This window comes from Sinocyclocheilus rhinocerous, unplaced genomic scaffold (assembly GCF_001515625.1).
Source record: "Sinocyclocheilus rhinocerous isolate Xijiao unplaced genomic scaffold, SAMN03320098_v1.1 scaffold418, whole genome shotgun sequence".
Lineage (NCBI taxonomy): Eukaryota > Metazoa > Chordata > Actinopteri > Cypriniformes > Cyprinidae > Sinocyclocheilus > Sinocyclocheilus rhinocerous.
This window is the reverse complement of record NW_015651146.1, coordinates 131,545-152,015: the sequence shown is the minus strand read 5'-3', so window position 1 is coordinate 152,015 and position 20,471 is coordinate 131,545. Positions and strand designations below refer to the sequence as shown.

The 20,471-nt window shown below is 37.1% G+C and overlaps 2 protein-coding genes across 2 annotated transcripts; both read left to right on the top strand.

Annotated features, from left to right (window-relative positions):
- On the top strand, positions 1 to 11,441 carry LOC107712688 (immunoglobulin superfamily member 21-like). Its single transcript, XM_016518004.1, has 10 exons — positions 1 to 261; positions 4,154 to 4,266; positions 6,215 to 6,336; positions 6,463 to 6,581; positions 7,602 to 7,717; positions 7,860 to 8,340; positions 8,852 to 8,952; positions 9,436 to 9,628; positions 10,560 to 10,598; positions 10,682 to 11,441. Exons 1-10 carry the CDS (start codon positions 204 to 206, stop codon positions 10,756 to 10,758), a joined length of 1,419 nt encoding a protein of 472 aa, XP_016373490.1. The 5' UTR covers positions 1 to 203; the 3' UTR covers positions 10,759 to 11,441.
- A 2,922-nt stretch (positions 11,442 to 14,363) lies between these two features.
- LOC107712670 (short-chain dehydrogenase/reductase 3-like) lies at positions 14,364 to 20,471 on the top strand. The gene is made up of 6 exons (XM_016517977.1): positions 14,364 to 14,766; positions 17,109 to 17,252; positions 18,506 to 18,625; positions 19,396 to 19,634; positions 19,716 to 19,841; positions 19,992 to 20,471. The coding sequence occupies exons 1-6, from the start codon at positions 14,569 to 14,571 to the stop codon at positions 20,074 to 20,076; spliced, it is 912 nt and encodes a 303-aa protein (XP_016373463.1). The 5' UTR covers positions 14,364 to 14,568; the 3' UTR covers positions 20,077 to 20,471.

Genomic DNA, 20,471 nt, shown 5'->3' with positions numbered 1-20,471 from the left:
TGAATCTCCGCCCGACGGAGCCCAGAGAGATGCTGCTGCTGCTGCTGCTGCTCCCTTAGAAGGACACCATGAGAAATCACAGGGAGAATTGCGACGAGATAGTCAATATTTCAGCTTTGTACGGAGGATGACATTAACATAATATTAAGATGGAATACTGACACTCTTGTGCCATTGACTGATATTAAAATAAGACAAAAGAGATGAGTATAATTACTTTATCTTTGTTCCTGTGTGCTGACCTACTGGACTTCGTTATAGGTAAGTTTTACTTGAATTATGTATGATATGAGCAGTCAGCAGTAAATGTGATAAAGTCATGGCATATTGATATTTTTTCTGCACTTTAAGAGTCGCACTTTGGACTAAATTTATATATGTCTTTAACTTTATACTGTACTGTTTTAAAGATTTTAGTAGGGTGTCAATACCAAACCACCTAAAGCACATCTGCACTATATTTACAGCCTCAGGCTATTCTGTTCCACACTATATGAATGCTGTATTGATTGAATGTTTTCTAGATTGAGGTGGCTTGTCCTTTAAACTCAGGTGCACTTGTTTAATGATTTTAATGGGTGGTTATTTTGAGGATAAAGCTTAATCTTTTGTCCTGACCCAGATTTATGCTGGGTTATCTGCACTCTGAAATAATTAAAGATCATTGATTGCAGAACAATAGTGCAGTAGTGTCTACAGAGCAAGCAAATATTTAATGTTATGTAATGCATTTTTTTTTTTCATTTGAGGGTAAGTCGTTCATTATTTCTTTCAAGCCTATGCATGTATAAGAGAGACAGTGCTTGTTCTTTGCATTAATCAGTAATTGCAGCCATCAAACTCTGCACTTTAAGAGTCGCACTTTGGACTAAATTTATATATGTCTTTAACTTTATACTGTACTGTTTTAAAGATTTTAGTAGGGTGTCAATACCAAACCACCTAAAGCACATCTGCACTATATTTACAGCCTCAGGCTATTCTGTTCCACACTATATGAATGCTGTATTGATTGAATGTTTTCTAGATTGAGGTGGCTTGTCCTTTAAACTCAGGTGCACTTGTTTAATGATTTTAATGGGTGGTTATTTTGAGGATAAAGCTTAATCTTTTGTCCTGACCCAGTTTTATGAGGGGTTATCTGCACTCTTAAATAATTAAAGATCATTGATTGCAGAACAATAGTGCAGTAGTGTCTACAGAGCAAGCAAATATTTAATGTTATGTAATGCATTTTTTTTTTTCATTTGAGGGTAAGTCGTTCATTATTTCTTTCAAGCCTATGCATGTATAAGAGAGACAGTGCTTGTTCTTTGCATTAATCAGTAATTGCAGCCATCAAACTCTTTACTGTAACTCAATAATGCTGCCTAGCATCATGTCATGTCTCATTCACTTGAGTCAAGCACTTAATGTGACCGGTCAGATCATGTTAGAGGTACAGAAGCTTTCAGAAGTGCATCATTAGAAGTGTTTCATTGTTTGTAATCATATGAATGTGATTTAAGCCTCTCTCCAATGCTTTGCAACAGATATCATATTCAAGTTTTATTATGATGCATAGCATGATTCTTGGACTTAGCTATTGTTTAATAAGGTTTGGAGTGAAAGGTTGACAGAATTGAAAGTTACACGGGGGTAAATTATATTGATACTCATAGCAGTTTAGTAAAGATCATGACTTTACAGCAAATACATTTTCAAGACTGGGGCAAACTCATGAATAAGTCATTACCAGTATTGCTCGGATGTTAATGTGAATATGGATGTGAGGAAAGAATACACAGCTCCCTAATTGTTTATGGTGACCTAGCATTCAGTGTTTAACTGATGTCATTGATTATTTTTGATCAATTCAACACAGAAGTCCACTGTTTCAGACTGTATAATTTATTTATCATATTCATAGATAACACAAATGGCCTTTTTGTTAGCACACTAGACATCTTTAATACAGTCTAACCTTTGATGTACTCTTATGCATGTTTACATAATCAAATAGATTACTGAAATCATCACAGTAGCCCAACTAATCCTTGCCCATCACCATTAACATTCCTAACCAACTGTGACATTTGACCAGAGATTGATTTTCTGTGATTTCCAAGATTATTGCAGTCTATAAAAGGTGCTTATGTGGTGTGGGACTGTCATAAACCCTCAAAATTGACATGGTCTCCACTCACTATGCCTCCTAAAGGACACTCTGTAGCATCTGCTCAGTAAAGGACGGCATAAAGAAGTGCATGCCTGAGGGTCACAGGACATTCCCAGTGTCCTGTGCTGCATGTGGGGCAGAGTTGTTTGATGGAGAATGTACCATGGATTAGGGAAAGAAAAAACACACATACACTGAAAAAAATAGTCCATTCACTGACGTCACAGTTTTAAAAGCCAATACGGTGGAGCAGTGGGATTTTGTAGGTCAGTGAATTTGTGACAGATTATAGGCCGATTGCCTCCCACTCTGATGCCTGTGCTCGGTACATGGTGACTGTTTCAATGGAACTGCAGCACTCAGCAAGACACGGCTGCTTTGCATGGTTGTTCAGCATACAAAGGCATTTCATGTTTTCAATATCAGATGTTGGTAAAAATATGAGTAACAATTTTAAACTAAGCCCTTTCACTTTATTAGGACAGGGACACAGCTCTGGCAGCACTGATTGCGGGAAGACCTGGAAGTGATGAAATATAGCTTTAGATCTTGAAGCATCAAACTACACAAATAATCCATCTTTGTGACAGCCATTATGTAATACTGTAATGCACTGAACAATGTGGGTGTGCAACATTTTTTCAAATCCATTCTTAACAGATGGGTGTTTGATTTATAGTGTAGCATTTATAGTGTAGTCTATTTAGCTTTGCTTTTTTCCTGTTTTGTTGTATCTAGTTTTGTGATTTGTTTCACTTTGCTTCTTTTCATTTTACTTTCTGTTTCTTTACATTTTGTTTAATTGTGTAGTATTTATAGTAGATTTTGCAGTGATTTGTTTTTTGTTTAGATTTGTTTCACTTTGCTTCTTTTAATTGTACTTTTTTGTTTATTTACCATTTGTTATTTTACTTAGCTTTGATGTTTTGTTTCACTTTGTTTCTTACTTTCTTTAAATTTTGAATTATTGTGTAGCATTATAGCGTGTTTTGCTTTGTATTTTTGTGTTTTGTTTGTTTAGTTTTGATTTGTTTCACTTTGCTTCTTTTACATTTATTTTGTTTCTTTACATTTATTATTTTGCTTTGCTTTGATTTGTGTTTTGTTTCTCTTTGTTTGCTTTGTTTCTTTTCCTTATGTTTCTTTGCATTTGATTTTTGTTTTGTTTTGTTTTGTTTCGTTTCATCAAGAGGTAAAACAGGAACATTCGCTGCAAAACAGACAATACATTACAATATAGGCACACCTGACAGGTATGCACTGATGAGAGTCTGTTATTAAAGTTTTTTTTCTTTTTTTAATTATAGAAGTGAGAGTAAATCGATGCAAAAATTGTTTGATATTAGAAACATTGTCTGCAAAATAGATAGATTTTAGGTCAATCTTTTTGGATCAGTGGTTTTTCAAGCAGTTTGTTTTTGGGTTTTTTATGCACTTTATTTTGCTTTTTTGTTTTATCATAGGTGAGAGCAAAAAATTTTTTGATTCTAACATGTCAACATGTCACATGTAATATAAACATTGTTGTAGGAACAATTTTTATAGATCAATGTCATTACAAGCACAGGTTGTTGAATAATGGCTAATCAGATATACCTGTCAGGTATGTGCTGATGAAAGTCTGTTATTTCTTGCCGTGAGGAGATTAAAAATTAACGAAACATAGCACTGAGACATCTTCTTGCGGACTTCCCAAAACATCCATTAATATTGGTTTTTGCAATCATGCTTTTTGATCTGAAATATTCACAACTTGGATCAAGGGCTCATTATATGCTATAATTTCACTGTCACTGCAGTATGACCTCTCTTGGGGGAGATTTATATTTTGGTCTTCAAAAGCACTCAGTTTTGCTAACTTATGACTTGATGATTTCAGAAATGAGGTGAGTACTGTAATTTTGCTGGGACTCATTGCTGGTAATTTGAATGGATTTTAAAGGAGGGCTGTGCAATTTGATGCATTCAGAAAGTGACACTGCTATCTTTTTCCAGGTTATTTAACAGTCACCATTGAGCCTCTCCCTCCTGTGGTTATGGGGGACACAGTGACTTTGAAGTGCAATTTCAGGACGGATGGCAACTTACGAGAGATTGTGTGGTTTCGGGTAAGTGGGGTCCGAGCTTCATCTTTGCATGATACGCTTTTACTTTCAGCATCCTGAAAAAAAAAATCACTTGTTTTTCAGTGTGCTAGATTTTGTGCCTTTTCAAACTCTTGTAGGTTATTGTTCTGTTGGCAAACTGACGTTGTGAAAACAGAAGCTGTCAAAAATATGAAAATATATTCAGGATTAAGAGTGAACGCCTCAGTGATTTTAAGACAAGCTGTTTTCATTTTGTCGTCACACAGAGCCATAAGTTTGGCAGGATTGATGATCCAACGGATAAAACATTCAATTAAAACACATCAGTATGCCAATATATTTCTATGACATTTAAAAAAAAGACTCTGCCACATCATTTGCAATTTATCATATGTTTATTTAATTACTAAGAAAATCATAAATGATCAGCTTTTCTGTATCTCTCCCCCTCCACTGGAAATCATACAAAGGTCACACATACTAATAGTGGTCCCAAAACTATTTGGACACTCAAGCCACAATTTAAAATGTATACATTTGATAACAAAACATCAAACATTTTTATTTATTATATTTTTCAAAAGTAAGACATATTGGACAACAAGGTAATTGATTTGATTCCTAGGGAATGCATGAACTGATAAAAACGGAATCTTAAAAGCAATGGCAGTTTCTTTGAACCAAAATGTCTGCCAAGTGCATAAATGTAAATGTGGTTTGTCAGATGTTAATGGATCATGTCCATAGTTAATGAGATAATCTGACTTCATACATACACTAAAAGTTGGTTAAAAACCATACGTTATTTCTGTTGGTTAAAAATAAGTTATTTCTGAACTTACTGTTCAAGAACTTGCACCACAGATGTCAACTGCTTTAAAGGGGTCATATGATGCGATTTCAAGTTTTCCTTTCTCTTTGGAGTATTACAAGCTGATTGTGCATAGATAAGATCCCTGAAGTTGCAAAGACTAAAGTCTCAAAACCAAAGAGATATTCTTTATCAAAGTTAAGACTCTGTGTGTGTGTGTGTGTGTGTGTGTGTGAGAGAAAGAGAGAGAGAGAGAGAGACAGCGTCACATCACAGTAGAGTCAGCTGTCTTAACCGCGGCTTGTGTACTGCATCATTACTGTGTCTGTCACGCAACTCTGTTCCCCTTTCGGGCTTGGACTGATGGTAAAACTAATTACATTATTTACTGTCTTTACATTTATTTTGAAAGATGAAGCTCGCGATTATGGTAAGGGGCGTTACATTTCCGATGAGTGCTTGCGGTGTTCGGCCAATCACAATGCACTGGGTCAGCTGGCCAATCAGAGCAGACTGCGCTTGTCGGAAGGAGGGACTTTGTAGAAAACGAAGCGTTTGAGAGAGGCGGGGCATAGAGGACCTACAATAATATACAGTATTTGAAAAATAATGTGTTTTTTGAACATGAAAACATGTCAACATATTCTGTTACACCAAATACACAAAATAATGATCTTTAAAAAAGCATCATATGACCCCTTTAATGCTGGAGTTTGTTATCTTATTCAAAGAAATTCATACATTTTTAAGCAGGATTGAGTCCAGACGACAGCTAGACATTTAAAGTGAATTATTGCAAATAACCAAACATTTACTGTAAGTAGGAAACCTTTGAAGAGTTTATTTGCAAAAACAGATAACTCCGTTTTTTTACATTTTCAAAAATCATGTTTTTTATTATGCTATCATGTTTTTATTGCGTTTTATTGTGTTAGTTAGCTGTATTTTTTAGTTATTTTTTAACCTAATCAAAATAACCCAACTGCAGTTTGATTGAGATTAATTGGAATGCACAATGAAAAAACAGGATTTTTGAAAATTGTTAAAAGCGGAGTTATCTGTTTTTTGCAAATAAACTCTTCATTTGTAAATGCCAAATTATTTCTCTTAACTTACTTTTACCCAATACATGATAGTATATTGTCATTGTTTTCAAAGGTGACGGAAGGTGGAACGTCAAAACAGAAAATTTTCACCTACGACGCCATGTTCAACGCCAATTTTTCTCACATGGAGGACTTTCGCAGACGAGAGGACCTTGTTTACCAGTCAACTGTCAGGTTATAGTTATATCCAGCAGAGCACAGTTTATAGTGGATATTACTTGGCTTTCCTCTCAGCACGCACAGTGCTATTTTTATGACTGCTGTTATGTGTTTAGACAGATTGTTCCTCACTGTTCACAGGCTCCCTGAGGTTCAGATGGAAGATGATGGACCATATGAATGCCATGTGGGGATCTATGACAGGGCATCCAGAGAGAAGGTGGTCTTGGCATCTGGGAGTATCACTCTTAATGTCATGTGTAGGTTCTAGTTATAAACCGTCATACACATAACATAGTGATGTGCTTTAGTATCTGGTTGTATTAACATAAAATCCACAATAACTCTTATAAAATCCATAATAACTCTTAGCCTTTGACTTTAAAAGGAATAGCTCATCCAAAAATTTAAATTCTGTCATAATTTACTCCTGTCCTGTATGAACTTCTTTCTTTTGCATAACACTAAATAATTTTGAAGAACAATAACTTTGGACCAAATTGACATTTATTGTATGGACAAAATTATCTTCATTTGAGTTCCTCACAAGAAAGAGGATTGGAACAACAAGAGGGAGAGTAAAAGATGACAGAATTCTTATTTTTTTGTGAATTATATTTTTAACCTCAATCACTGAAATAAAAATCCAGTGAGCATTTTTCCCTTATTTGAAAGGATTCTGTAAATATAATAATGATAATGGAAAATTCACGATTAACTACTTTAAGATGCTTATTTTGATTCAGCAGTTTTTAGCTTAATAATATAATAACAGCGTGTATATCTTTTTGGTGTCAAAACCAGGACAAGATTTCAAATTCTCAGTCTCTCTTTCTTAATTGCTTGTGCAAGTACCTACATGCCCATAAAATCTGGGAATATTCAGCAGGGTATTCATGCAATTTCCCTCTGCATGCACTTGTAAATTAATGTGTCAATCGGATGTAATATGCCATGACGAGTAAGTGAGATACCACGAGCTAGAGTTCATTTAATGGCAGCTAAGAAATCATCAGAAAGATTTTGCATGGATTACTGACTTAAAACAAGAGATGCTGCTATTGTGATATAAATCTTGCCTACTAATGCACTTTGCTTATAAACTGAAAGCTCATTAAATAAGGATCTCCTGGCTTGCGGTCTGAAGCACAAACGTGCCCTTGAGAGAAAGATACTAATAATTACTTTGAATGCCGCACTGTCATCTCTCCTTATCTCTTTGAATTACTGTAGTGAAGCTATCGATTTCTAATGAGTTTTCAGTGTCTTGTTTTTCTCAGCTCCACCAATATCAATATCTGTTGAGGCGGCAAATCAGCCAGCTCGCTTCAGTCGCTACGAGGCTCAAAACTTCACGCTTGTTTGCATTGTAACTGGAGGAAAACCTGCCCCCGTGGTTAGTAGAAGAATAAAATACAAGCTCTAAATTAAAACCTAAATAAAGATGGACATGTACCTAGCAGGGATTATTTAAATGGAAATGTGTTTCATTGCCGTTTAGTTGTAACCTTTTGTAATTATTTCTATACCAAACTCAGGTGTACTTCAAGAGGGATGGAGAACTTATTGAAGTCCATCCTTTCACGTCCACTGAGAAAGTGGAAAACAGAGGCTTGCTCTCTGCCATGGATAACCAGCCGCTTATCAGCCGAGAACTGGATGATACAAAAGTGCAGAAGTCTGTTTCTTTCCTGGGCCCTTACAGCGAGCCGGTGCGTCTGGATAAGGACCGGCCACAGCGCAGCTACATGTCTGGAGCCCCTGGTCAGGAGGAACCCAGTCCCACCACAGAGGTCATCCCAGAGACTGTGATCAGCCGAGAGTTTCCCCACTGGGTGCTGAGCTCAAGCCCGCTGTACTATTTCAACCATACACAGTCTGAGCTGCATGACGGTACTATGGAGGTCCAAGCTATGCTGACCTGGCACCTGAACCCACAACTGGACAATGAGGCTCTGTTCACCTGTGAAGTCAAGCACCCGGCTCTTTCCATGCCCATGAAGGCAGAGGTTACGCTCTGTGAGTGTCCGTTTATTTACGTTACCAAATACAGTTACTGAGGGGTCTGTTTAAGTATGTTTATTAGGGTTGCACAATATATTAGTTATTATGGAGTTTTTCTATTTAATATTTGAATTATGTTTGCTCCTTTTTCCTGTTTTGACATTTAGATTGCCTTTACTGTCATCTAACATTCACTTAATCTTCAAATTTAGCAACACGTTTAAATGTAATCTATCTATATCTATATATATATATATATATATATATATATTTAATGCAAGTTACTGACTGGTTGAACAAGCTAAGTTGACAAAAATACTGAATCCAAGATTTGATGATAATATAGAATAATAAGACATTTACAAGCAATTTTTTAAATTCTGTTCATTTCTGACCGGTTAAAAAAAAATTTAAAATAAATAAATATATATATATATATATATATATACTGTATGTAATGGAACACCTTGACTCTCTGCCTCCACTGACATATTGACAACAGTTTTATTTCTCACTGTTTTTCAAGCTGCTCCAAAAGGCCCGAAACTCTCTGTGGCACCAAGCAGAGCGAAAGTGGGAGACACGGTTCACATTAAAGTGGAGGGATTCCAAATGGGGCCCAAAGAGGTACAATCATAAAAGAAGAAATGTTTCTAGTATATAAAGTGGTGTAAACTAATTATTTGTAAACAGTGCAACTTAACAGTAGCAGTGATTCATGTTTTTGTCTCGGCAGCTAATGTTTTACATTATAATGCCTACCAATGTCTTTTGGAAATGTTGAACTAAATAATTAAGTTGCTTTTGATGATTTATAGTAGACCTTAAATGTCTTTGAGAGCTTCTTTTGAAAACTGTTTAATATTCTCTTCAAGTATAATATATATGAGCAAATGAATACTGCCAGTGGTGTTTAGCAAATGTATGATTAAAAAGAGTCTCCCAAGCAACTCCTCATAAATATTTAATACTTTGTTTGTAATTTTTCACACTTGAATGCAGAAAAATATAAACTATATACTCTGCGTGTTATGTTGGGTATAACCATGCTCAATGTTTTAAATATCTGAAGTTTTGAATGAATATTTAGTTTTTCTCTATGTGCTACAGAATAAAGTGTTTCCAGAGCCTCTGTTCACGTGGACACGTGTGGGAGGACCTCTGCTGGATGGAAGTGAAGAGAGATTTGGGAAAGTGCTGGTTCTGGAGAGAGTCCCAGCTGAGCTCAACGGCTCCATGTATCGCTGCACGGTCCAAAACCCATTGGGATCTACCAACACTCACACCCGCCTCATAGTATTTGGTCCGTATACCAGATGCATCACACACAATTCATGTGGTCTGTAGCCAACACTCAGATGCCTCATACTGTTCGCATTCTACCTAAGATGTGTCTGCTTCACAATACTGGATCCACATCTGACACTCAGTGTGTTTTGTCTTTATCCAGCACTCGCATGCATTAAAATGTTCAGACCATTCCCAAACATTCTTATTTCTTACAGTATTTTGTTTGTACCCAGTAATTACTGTTTAGTGATATATAATCGCTGTTAGCTGTTTATTTTCAAAAGACATCAACGTGTTTGATCAGTAGGCAAAAAAAACAGCGCACAAACAGTGTATGGTCAGTTTGTGATACCAACATGCATAACCGGCTGCCATGTTGAGATCACATGACCAGCAATGACGTGATGACGTTTAATGGCAACCTCTATAGTCCCATTTAGTCACTTATTAGCAACCGCCTTTTTCAATAAATGTAAAAGCTTTAAAAGGGGGTATTACTAATGTATTTTATGTTGTAGAATAAAATATGAAAATATCTTGAGCTTGTGTTAAACACAGATCTTATTTTATGCATTTAACCAAAACCCATTCAAAAAACCCATTGACTTCAGGACAATGGAACCCTGAAGTGCTAAAATGCAAACTTGTTTTTTGGTTTTGGCCTACAAAAATCCCTGCAGCACTATTAATCATGGCTGAATGCAAATAGGGCATGTCTACAATGGCATTAATAACTGCTAACTCACTTTTGCGTGATAGTGCATCCGCACCACTAGATGTCTGTATAGGTCCATGATGACCAGAATATCAGCAAGTTCAACATAACCAAAATACTGAGTGCACCTTTAAGGTTACATATTTCTATGCTTTTTTATTTCTATGTTTTATGTGTTTTTATTGATAACTTGTACAGTTTAACTAAAGCTTTTTTTGTTTTTTAACAGAAAATCCCAGGATCAAGAAGGAGACTATAAATCTGAACTGTAAGGCACAACAACATCCTACACATGAAATATCCAAAGGTATTCTAGATAAACACTCACGATGACGGTTAATTCATTTTCAGTTGGCGATTCTGCTGGAGACTTGCTTGGACCCTCGCTGATGATGCTGCTGTTGTCATTGACTGTGGAGTTAACATGAGCACAATGGGATGCGCTTTCCATTAGTACCCTCTCTGATACTCTGTCAGCTCCTCTGCCATCTCTCTCGCTGTCCAGCAGCTACGCTATAATCCAGGACTGAGATTTCAGCAGAGCAATATGTGCTCAGAATGAGAACGATAATCTCAACCCACCCTGACCACCCCAACCATGTGACTACGGTTCAGCTCAGTTTGTTCCACACCCGTTTTGTCACAATACAATGACATATTCATGCTTTGAATTCATTTTCTACATTGTATATGTGCACAGCTGTGTTGCAGAAAAGGATTAGAGTGAAGTGGAATGGGACAGCCCACATAGATAATCCTGGACATAAATTACAGCTTTCTTCATTCTAAACAGCTTATTGTAATGTCATTTTATTAATGTTGTTCCTTATATCTGAGCTTATATTTATTGAGCGCAAAATCACTTGATTTCATGGCAGAAGCAATTTAAAGTTGAGGATTAGATTCACCTACTGCATATGACCTCTAGATGACAGTATAGATATTCAGACCGAATACCTTTTTTATGCATAAAATGTCCATAGACCCTTTTGGCTGGTGTGTACTAAGAAGTTCCTCAAACTGCTATGTAATGCATTATAGCGCAATGTCATTATCTCTGCAGTGAACAAGGTGTGTTGCTACAAGAAAAATTAAAGGCAAGTTTTGAAATTTATTTAAATTCTTTTGTTCTTTCGTACAAAAATGTGTATAAAATGTAAATGATGATGTGAAGCGAAATATGGCGGCAAACAAGTCGGTTGTCAATGGTAATGAGTGATGCAAAATTAGTTTAATAATTTTCTATGCTGTATTTCAATTACAAGACATTATGTATATAGTTAATCACCTTTCACGGTTTGCTTTGTTTGAAATAATGATTATGTTAGCATGCATAAAATGGATATAGATAAAATAATATAACATAATTGTAAAATATAATAATAATAATAAAAACAGAAAACGAATGTATTATTTTTCAACATGAATGCATGACGTTTTCCTCATTCACCGAGGGGTTGGAACGCCGTAAACACCTTTTGGCCAATAAAATTTAAGGACACGAAAACAAGTACTTCTGTTATGGTTTAGTTATAATATATACATGATAAATCAGTTAGGTTTGGATAATGACCCAGCTAACAAAAATATGTTCTAAGAACGTTTTGCTAATGTTCCAATTTTAGTTATAAAAACATTAATTCTGAATGTTCAAAACATGCAGTTTTTTAATTGTTTTAAGGGAACGTTTAAACGTTAAAGGAACGTTCCATTTTATAATTTTGCAAACATTATGGGAATGTTAGGGGGGAATATTTCGTTAGGGGCGAAAGTAACGCGAGACGAAAGTAACAAAGCGATTTTCTCAGAGCTCTGACTACATTTGTGCATTTCAAGCTATGACAGCACGTTCAGAACGCAACCCTTGATGGAGCTGGCAAATATCACGTGATTTGGTCATAGTTTACCGCGGTTAGAACACCGGAAAGCTTTTTTCGAGGACGGTAAGTAAATTACTGAAGCGGTACTTTTTTCCAATTACAAATTGTGTTTCTCGTTTCATGTGTCACAGTAATGGTCAATCTACAGGTAATTTAGTACTGTAACAATTCCTGAAGTTTGCCTTGTCAGAGTTCTTCAGTATAAAAGTAAATCGGGTTTAAATGTCAGGAGTTCCTGTCGGGACGGAAGTAACACTTGTTACTTTTGTCCCGCTACAGTGACAAGTGTTTCTCTTGTCCCGCTGCTAATGTGGTGACTTTCTGTGTCTTGCAGCATTTATTAAAACATTTATGTAATATTATACCAACAGAATAGGCCAAGAGTGAGGGTCGGAAAGACAGACAGACGTCTGATTCAGCCATTTTTCCTCTCTCCTGGAGCGGAAGTTTGAGTCACATTTAAATCGGGCTGACATGTTTGACACACCCACCAAACAAGAGAAAACGCATCTCAAACCCCGTTGCACACCGTTTCCAGGAAACATGTCGTTCAAACCGGAAACCGTAGCAAAACGGTGCACACCGGTTTGAGCTTGAACTTGCCCCTGATTTCTGTATGTCACTATTTATTAACTCAATCTGTTTCCATTTACCTCAGTCACTTTTAGGTTTTAGCCATACCTTATCTTTTCCACCTCCACCTATGAATGTTTTATGCACATTTTGAATTTATGCATAAAAACAACTGATGGAAACATGACTACTGTTAAATTAAGTCGAGAATTTATATTATGCTAATTTAATGTAATTTTCATATTGTTCATACTTTTGAAAAAAATGTTTTATAAAATGGATTGACAGCCAATAAAAAAATATATATTCTAAACAATTCAAGTTTGTACTGTCGGGTTACTTTTGAAACATTGATGAAACTGAAATTTAACATTTAATTTTTTGCAAAGACAAAATATGTTTGCAGTTACATATTAACAAGGTCATAGTCAGGCATATTTAATAAAAACAAGAGTAACACAAAAAATCTAGCTTGAATTTTTGTGTTACTTTAGTCCCAACTGATGGGGTCAAAAGTAACAATGTGCAACTTATGTTCAAAGTGAAATTATACTGAAGTCGTTCTACATTTGTACAAAATACCACCTGGTATTGATAGATCACACTTATGAGTTACTGACCACAGCAAAATATATCTGTCTAAAACATTATCTTTTAAAATTACTTTTTTTTTTTTTTTTTAAATGGTACTTTCACCCCTCCCTTTTGAATGTGGTAGCCTAACATTGAAAAAAAAACGTTAGATGAACATCCATGAACAAACATTCTATGGAAAAGACAAACTCCATGAACGATGTATAAATAATATTTTGTGCTGTTTTAAGAACATCATTAAAGACCACATAACTTTGAACAAATGTTCTATTAACGTCACTGGACGTTTGTTCATAACACAGAGAGAACCTTGCCAGAACTGAGAACGTTCCGTTAGCTGTGGAACTCGATATTTCCACTTGAAGGCCACATTTGGATTCTTGGTAGTGAGATATTGCTTAATTAACTTTTTTGAATCGCTATACTCTCAGAAAAAAAAGTGCAAAAGTTGTCACTGGGGCGGTACCTTTTCAAAAGGCACACCTTTGTACCTAAAGAGTCCATATGTGTACCGTAAAGTTACATATTAGTACCTAAAAGGTGAAAAAGTGTACCTTTTGAAAAGGTACCGCCCCAGTGACAGCTTTTGTACCTTTTTTTCTGAGAGTGTATAAGTGATTTTTAAGTCCACTGAAGTTTTTCACATTAAGTCGAAGAGCAGCATTAAATTGCAGAGATATTGTAAATAGCCTAAATGAAAGAATTGGATGACAAAATAGATGCACATTATTAATGTGAGTCTCCCAGCAGTGATGAGCCCCTTTAAGTGTTCAACAGCGACCAGCATGACTTCACGTATGAGAGTATAACAGTGCAGCGCAAAATATGAATAAATGTTTCACGAATTATCTCTCTCAATCTTCGTACGACACTTGCAAGAGTCCCGTCCCGCCTCTTGATATAAGAGAGAGAGAGGGAGAGAGAGAGAGAGAGAGAGTGTGTGTGTCACATGTGACAGCTCTTCACTCGTAGGTAGGTAAGACATTTGGCACGCTGATGGACCTGCTTTGTTAGACTTGCTGGTACTTTTAGGGACTTTCTTCTTACAGACCAGGAGAGCAGGACGCATTTCCAGTTACCCAGAGAACTTCAGCGTGCCTTTTGACAGCCGACAAGTTACAAACACACTCCCTTCTTACGAGCTTGTTTTATTCCACAAACTCGATAGAAAGATTGGACTATTTGAAAGTCATGATGGAGATGAAGGTGCTGGGATGCGCGTTGCTTTTTCCTCTCCAGATCTTCTTATGCTTACTGAGGGCGATCGTGCGCTTCTTTACGCGCCAGAAGCGCAGAGATCTGGGCACTGATGTGGTCCTCATCACTGGAGGTGGAAGAGGAATCGGCCGTCACCTGGCTAAGGAGTTTGCCGACCAAGGAGCAAGAAAGGTAAGGCTGCTTTAGAGTTTTTATTCGGTGTAATGCTATTCTTGAAGATGTTATCTCCTCACATGCTCTTTGTAAGCATGATTTCAGAATTTCAGTCTTGATCAAGTACTGCCTACTTCAAAGGAATTTGCGCAAGCAGTCTCGCGCAAAGCAAATTGTAATTTGGCGCCACTAACACGATTAGCTAAACGTAGTTTTCTACAAGACTTTTTTAAAAACAGAACACTAAAGATATATTTGTGATATTTAGACATATAATAAAATTAAACGTATAAGGCTACTTGTCATATTTTATCAGTGTAACCCCGTAGCGGTGTACCGTTGTTATGGTTAACATCATCTGTTCGTTAGGGACAGGTATTTGGCGACAGGTGAAAATACGCCCTGGTGGTAGTAATATCACTATCAAAACTGCTCAGTTGCTGACATGGATTAAATAAGATATATATTAAAAAAAAATTGACAGCACTCCTACAATACTCACACATAAGTTATAAAGTAAGAAAGAGAAATAGAAAAGGAATCAGCTCAGATCAATGTGCCTGTAAGAAAGTTGTGAGTAGGACATTTTTCTGCTTTAAAATTGATCGGTTTGTTTATTATTTCAGCATTACTGACAACCAAGCAGAACTAGTAAGGGTTGTGTTTACTTGATTTATTCACACTGCAGTAAACACCTTTTTTGGCTATCTATATACACTTTGAAATGGTCGAGTTTGTCCTGATGGGGCACAGTGTGGTTTTCCAGTCAGCGCAGTCAACAGAAGGTATAGTGACCTGTTGCTGCCCTCATCTGAGTTCTGTTTCATATTCCTCCTGCACACAAACACAGGTGTTTCCTAAGCCTTTATGTCTTTACAAATGCCCAACAATGGGCTGCTGACAGGCAAGGCTGTTTTGTTGAACTCAAATCATGTGTGACTCTTTAGCCTTCCAGGGCAGTTCATACTTCCCTAGCGAGAGGGAAAAAACATCCAGGATGAATCGTCACAAATCATCTTATTTATTATGTTTATTGTTAATGAATACCTCGGTAACACTAAAGCACAAGCATCAAGTGTCAGGAATAGCTGCACTACTTTAATAGCGTGCGTGCGTGTGAGGGAGTGAATGTGCATGTGCTGCATTCATGTGTGTGAATGTGTGCCCGACATGTGTAGGTGTGTGAATGGATCAATTGCAAGGGGGTGTAGTAGGCAGAGAAGCACCTTGCAGATTGACCTACTACAACCAAGTTCATGGGCAGGTCAGCCAGCTTTTGCAGAGCAGGGCTGATGATGTCATTTGTGTTGTTGTGTGGGCTGCTTAAGGCTGAATCCCAGAAGAACAGAATCAAACGGAAAGCCAATGGAGCCAAGGCTGTGTATGAAAGTCAAGTCAAGTAGACACAAGTTAGGCCACTTAAATATTGATCAAATATTGATTACATAAACTACAAAGTTTATGTAAATGATAAAGCATGAGGTATAAAGGTGGGAAGGTAAAGGTGAATAGAGGCTGGCACTCCCATACTCCCAGCTGGGCTTTGGCCCATGCCTGACCCCTCTGGGCCAGCACTAATGAGGGGGTGTTAGGCTGCCCCTGCCCATGTCTCCCGGTGGCTCTCTGTAGCTTGAACTTTTACTGATAATGGGACACTCACCATGTGCTGTTTGTGACATTGGTGGGACATGAGTCAGGCAGTATGTCATTTTATTTTAGTTTCCAAACCACTTGTCCTATGCAGGGTTACCAGGAGCTTTTATTTATTTTTTTTAAATACTGTAATACAATTAAAATGTGCAGAAATATTTTATTTTACAGTGAGAATAAGTGGGGAATGTACTGACACAATGCAAAAAAAAACAAAAAACAAAAAACCATTGGGGTGACCCGGACATGTTCTTGACATGTTTTGTGAGATTCCCCCACGCTAATGCTCTCCCTTGAGAAGCCTTGAATAGATACTGAAGGGTTCCTCAGAAGGTCAGAACATGTGACTGTTTTATGTGTGTATGTTTGTTTATGAGGTGGATTGAGATTGACAGGATGGGGAGGGGGTGGACTCATTCTTGTGTCCATTACCTCTCGCTGACCTTGCTGAGTGATGGATCTAATAGTCAGAGAGTTAACCGACCTACACAGCCTGACCCTGTCCTCTATCACTCTCACTTGCTCTCACTAAACCTTGTGTACAATGAGAAGGAAATACTTAATTCAGTAACTCCTTAGAGAACTCCACCTATACATCAATGTGTAGCAATCATGTATAATACATCACAGAGTTGGAGAGTGTTGTCCCTCAGCTCACGTACATGATGTTCTGCATTTACTTTACACCCATCATGACTTTCCTCCCACAGGTAATTTTGTGGGGCCGCACAGAGAAATGTTTAAAGGAGACATGTGAGGAGATCTCTATGACCGGAACAGAGTGCCATTACGTTGTGTGCGACGTGGGCAACAGAGAAGAGGTGTACCAGCAAGCCAAAGTGCTCAGGGAAAAGGTATAATTACACTCTGCACGCTTTGTCTCAAGAGACCTCAAAAGATATTGTAGTCAAAAGGACTTCACAGAGAGTGACCCTGTCTCAAACAGCTAGTCTTGTGGCTTTTGCTTGGGTATATCCATCCACAAGACTGTAGGGTGTCTCATTTGACATTTTGGGTTTCAGATTGGGTGCTCTCTAGCACCCCCATTGTGGCCACTAGGGTCTAGGCTAGGGATTTTCAAGTCTTTTAAAGGGGTCATATGATGCGATTTCATTTTTTCCTTTCTCTTTAGAGTGTTACAAGCTCTTGGTGCATAAAGAAGATCTGTAAAGTTGCAAATAATTTTTGGTTAGTAATATGCATTGCTAAGAACTTCATTTGGACAACTCAGTATTGCACCCTCAGATTCCAGATATTCAAATAGCTCGGCCAAATATTGTCCTATCCTAACAAACCATACATCAATGGAAAGCTTATTTATTCAGCTTTCAGATGATGTATACATCTCAATAAAAAAAAATTGACCCTTATGACTGGTTTTGTGGTCTAGGGTCACATATATATATGCATTGCTAAGAACTTCATTTGGACAACTCAGTATTGCACCCTCAGATTCCAGATATTCAAATAGCTCGGCCAAATATTGTCCTATCCTAACAAACCATACATCAATGGAAAGCTTATTTATTCAGCTTTCAGATGATGTATACATCTCAATAAAAAAAAAATTGACCCTTATGACTGGTTTTGTGGTCTAGGGTCACATATATAGTGCTTTCTTGTGAGGTACCCCTGTTCATGTTGTTTTCTAAATTAAACAAATGGATTATTTATATTATTTTCTATTATTATATTTATTTACATTATATTGCTATTATTTTTGTTTTATTTTTACATTATTTTATTATATTTTTCTCTGCTTTGGTAACAGTTTGGGGAAATGTTTTTTCCTAATTGAAACAATTGTCTTATTTACATAATATTTTTTGTTTTATTTTATTTTTCAAATTATTTTACTATATTTTTCTTTGCTTTGGTATCTAATGAGGTACAATTTTGTCTCCTAAATTAAACATTGTATATTGTTATTTAACACTTTATATTATAAAATCATATTTTAAATTATATTATATTTGTATATCATTATTATTATTATTTTTACTTTGGTATCTATTATTGTATCTTTTCTTTTCCTAATAATAATAATAATTTTACTTATCCACGCAGTAAAGTTTACTCTAAATGGATGCAATGTGGTCTCATGCAGGTCGGGGATGTCACCATTCTTGTCAATAATGCAGCTGTTGTCCATGGAAAAAGTCTGATGGACAGCGATGATGACGCACTCCTGAAAACCCAGCACATAAACACACTTGGACAGTTCTGGGTAAGAGACTAATCAATATCTTAACTTACTCACTGCTCGCATGACTGTCAATTTATTATAGCGCAGCCTTACTACAGTAACCATGCTTTGAACCTAACATGAACTCTAGATACTCCTTTGTGTTTTGCAGAACATTTTTCAGTTACTTAATGTTAAGTCACTTGGCATGCTGTAATTCTTGAAAGTGTTCCTCAGCATTTAAGCATGTTTTTGCCAAGAGTGAAAAAGTAACACCACATTCCTCACATAGAAGAGTCAGAGATAAAAAAATACAAAAGAGATTCTCAAACAAAAGCGAATGGTCCTAAAAGAACTAGTGGAATAGTTCAAGTTAAACGTTTCGAAGAAAATGGACTGCTCGGAAGATCTAGGCTACACAGCCATGCTTTTTAGGACGCATTCATAGTCAATGAGAACAAGAGCTGATCATCTGAGACTTCAGCTGCAGTAGTAGCTCACGCTGAGGATTGCTGTAATATATTGTTGCTCTGATTTCAAACACATGGCGTTTTCTGAATGCCAGTTTTATATAAAGTTTTGCAGAGAAGCCATCATCTGACTCAAAATCAAACACTGAAAAGGTGGGCTCATATTTCTGCTGAGCCGGTCAAATATGCTTGTTGACTTTCACCAAAGGTAGCCTAGAGAATACTAGACAATTAACACATTCTTGACCCCGAAGCTCTGAAGCTTTCATTGTTATTGTTGGATTTTCCAGAAGATGGTTGAGGGAACAGAACAATGTGTAATTGTGTCCGTCTCCCCCACAGACCACGAAAGCATTTCTGCCTCGCATGCTGGAGCTCTGCAACGGCCACGTGGTGTGCATTAACTCCATTCTCTCCCTCTCCTCCATCCCTGGAGCCATCGACTACTGCACGTCCAAGGCCTCGTCTTATGCCTTCATGGAAAGCCTGACACTAGGCCTGCTAGACTGTCCAGGTGTGGGCTGCACCACGGTGCTTCCCTTCCATACAGACACAGAGATGTTCCAGGGCATGAGAGTTAGGTAATGAGCTGCTGGTGCTGATAAACACGGAAACCTAGTTGGAATTAAAGTGGTCCATCATTCAATGAATTCATCTTTTAGGTTCCCTAAGCTGTTTCCTCCTCTGAATCCTGAGATGGTGGCCGAACGCACTGTGGATGCTGTAAGGACTAACACTGCCTTCGTTGTCCTGCCATGGACCATGCACTTTCTTGTCATTCTTAAGAGGTGAGACTATCACTGCTGAAGGAATCCGAGCAGAATATACGTTTGTCATATAAACAATATATTATTATTCATACATTTTTATTCATTATTTTATGTATTACATATTACATATTTCAATTGGCTGCACATAACTTCTTGATTTCTTCATAGCCTTTTGCCCCAGTCTGCCCTGGAAGAGATCCACAAGTTTTCAGGAAGCTACACCTGCATGAACACATTCAAAGGCAGGACTTAAACTCAGAAACAGCTTGACTGTGAAAAATCCTCAAAACCAATTTTTCATGCAAAGCAAGCACTACGTCCAGGAACATCAATCTGTTGCTTTGTGGACAAAAAAAAACTGTGAAAGGGTCAGTGGGAACAGCATGTCAAGATGGCTTGTTTTCCCAGGAACTATTATGTCTGCCCTATACTAGACTGCACACAGGCATGTAGGTGAACGTGTTCCTTGGATATTGTGATAGCAAGGAGCACAGACTGTTACAGTTAATAATGGTTCTTAGAATGCTCTGAGGTTTTCATCAGGGCTATTTTGCCCTTGTAAGGTGTGACTTGGGAGTTTTATTGATTTTCACTGATTTTAAGAACAGTTTTGTCACAAAAACAAAAGTCAAAGTCTTCAACCACATA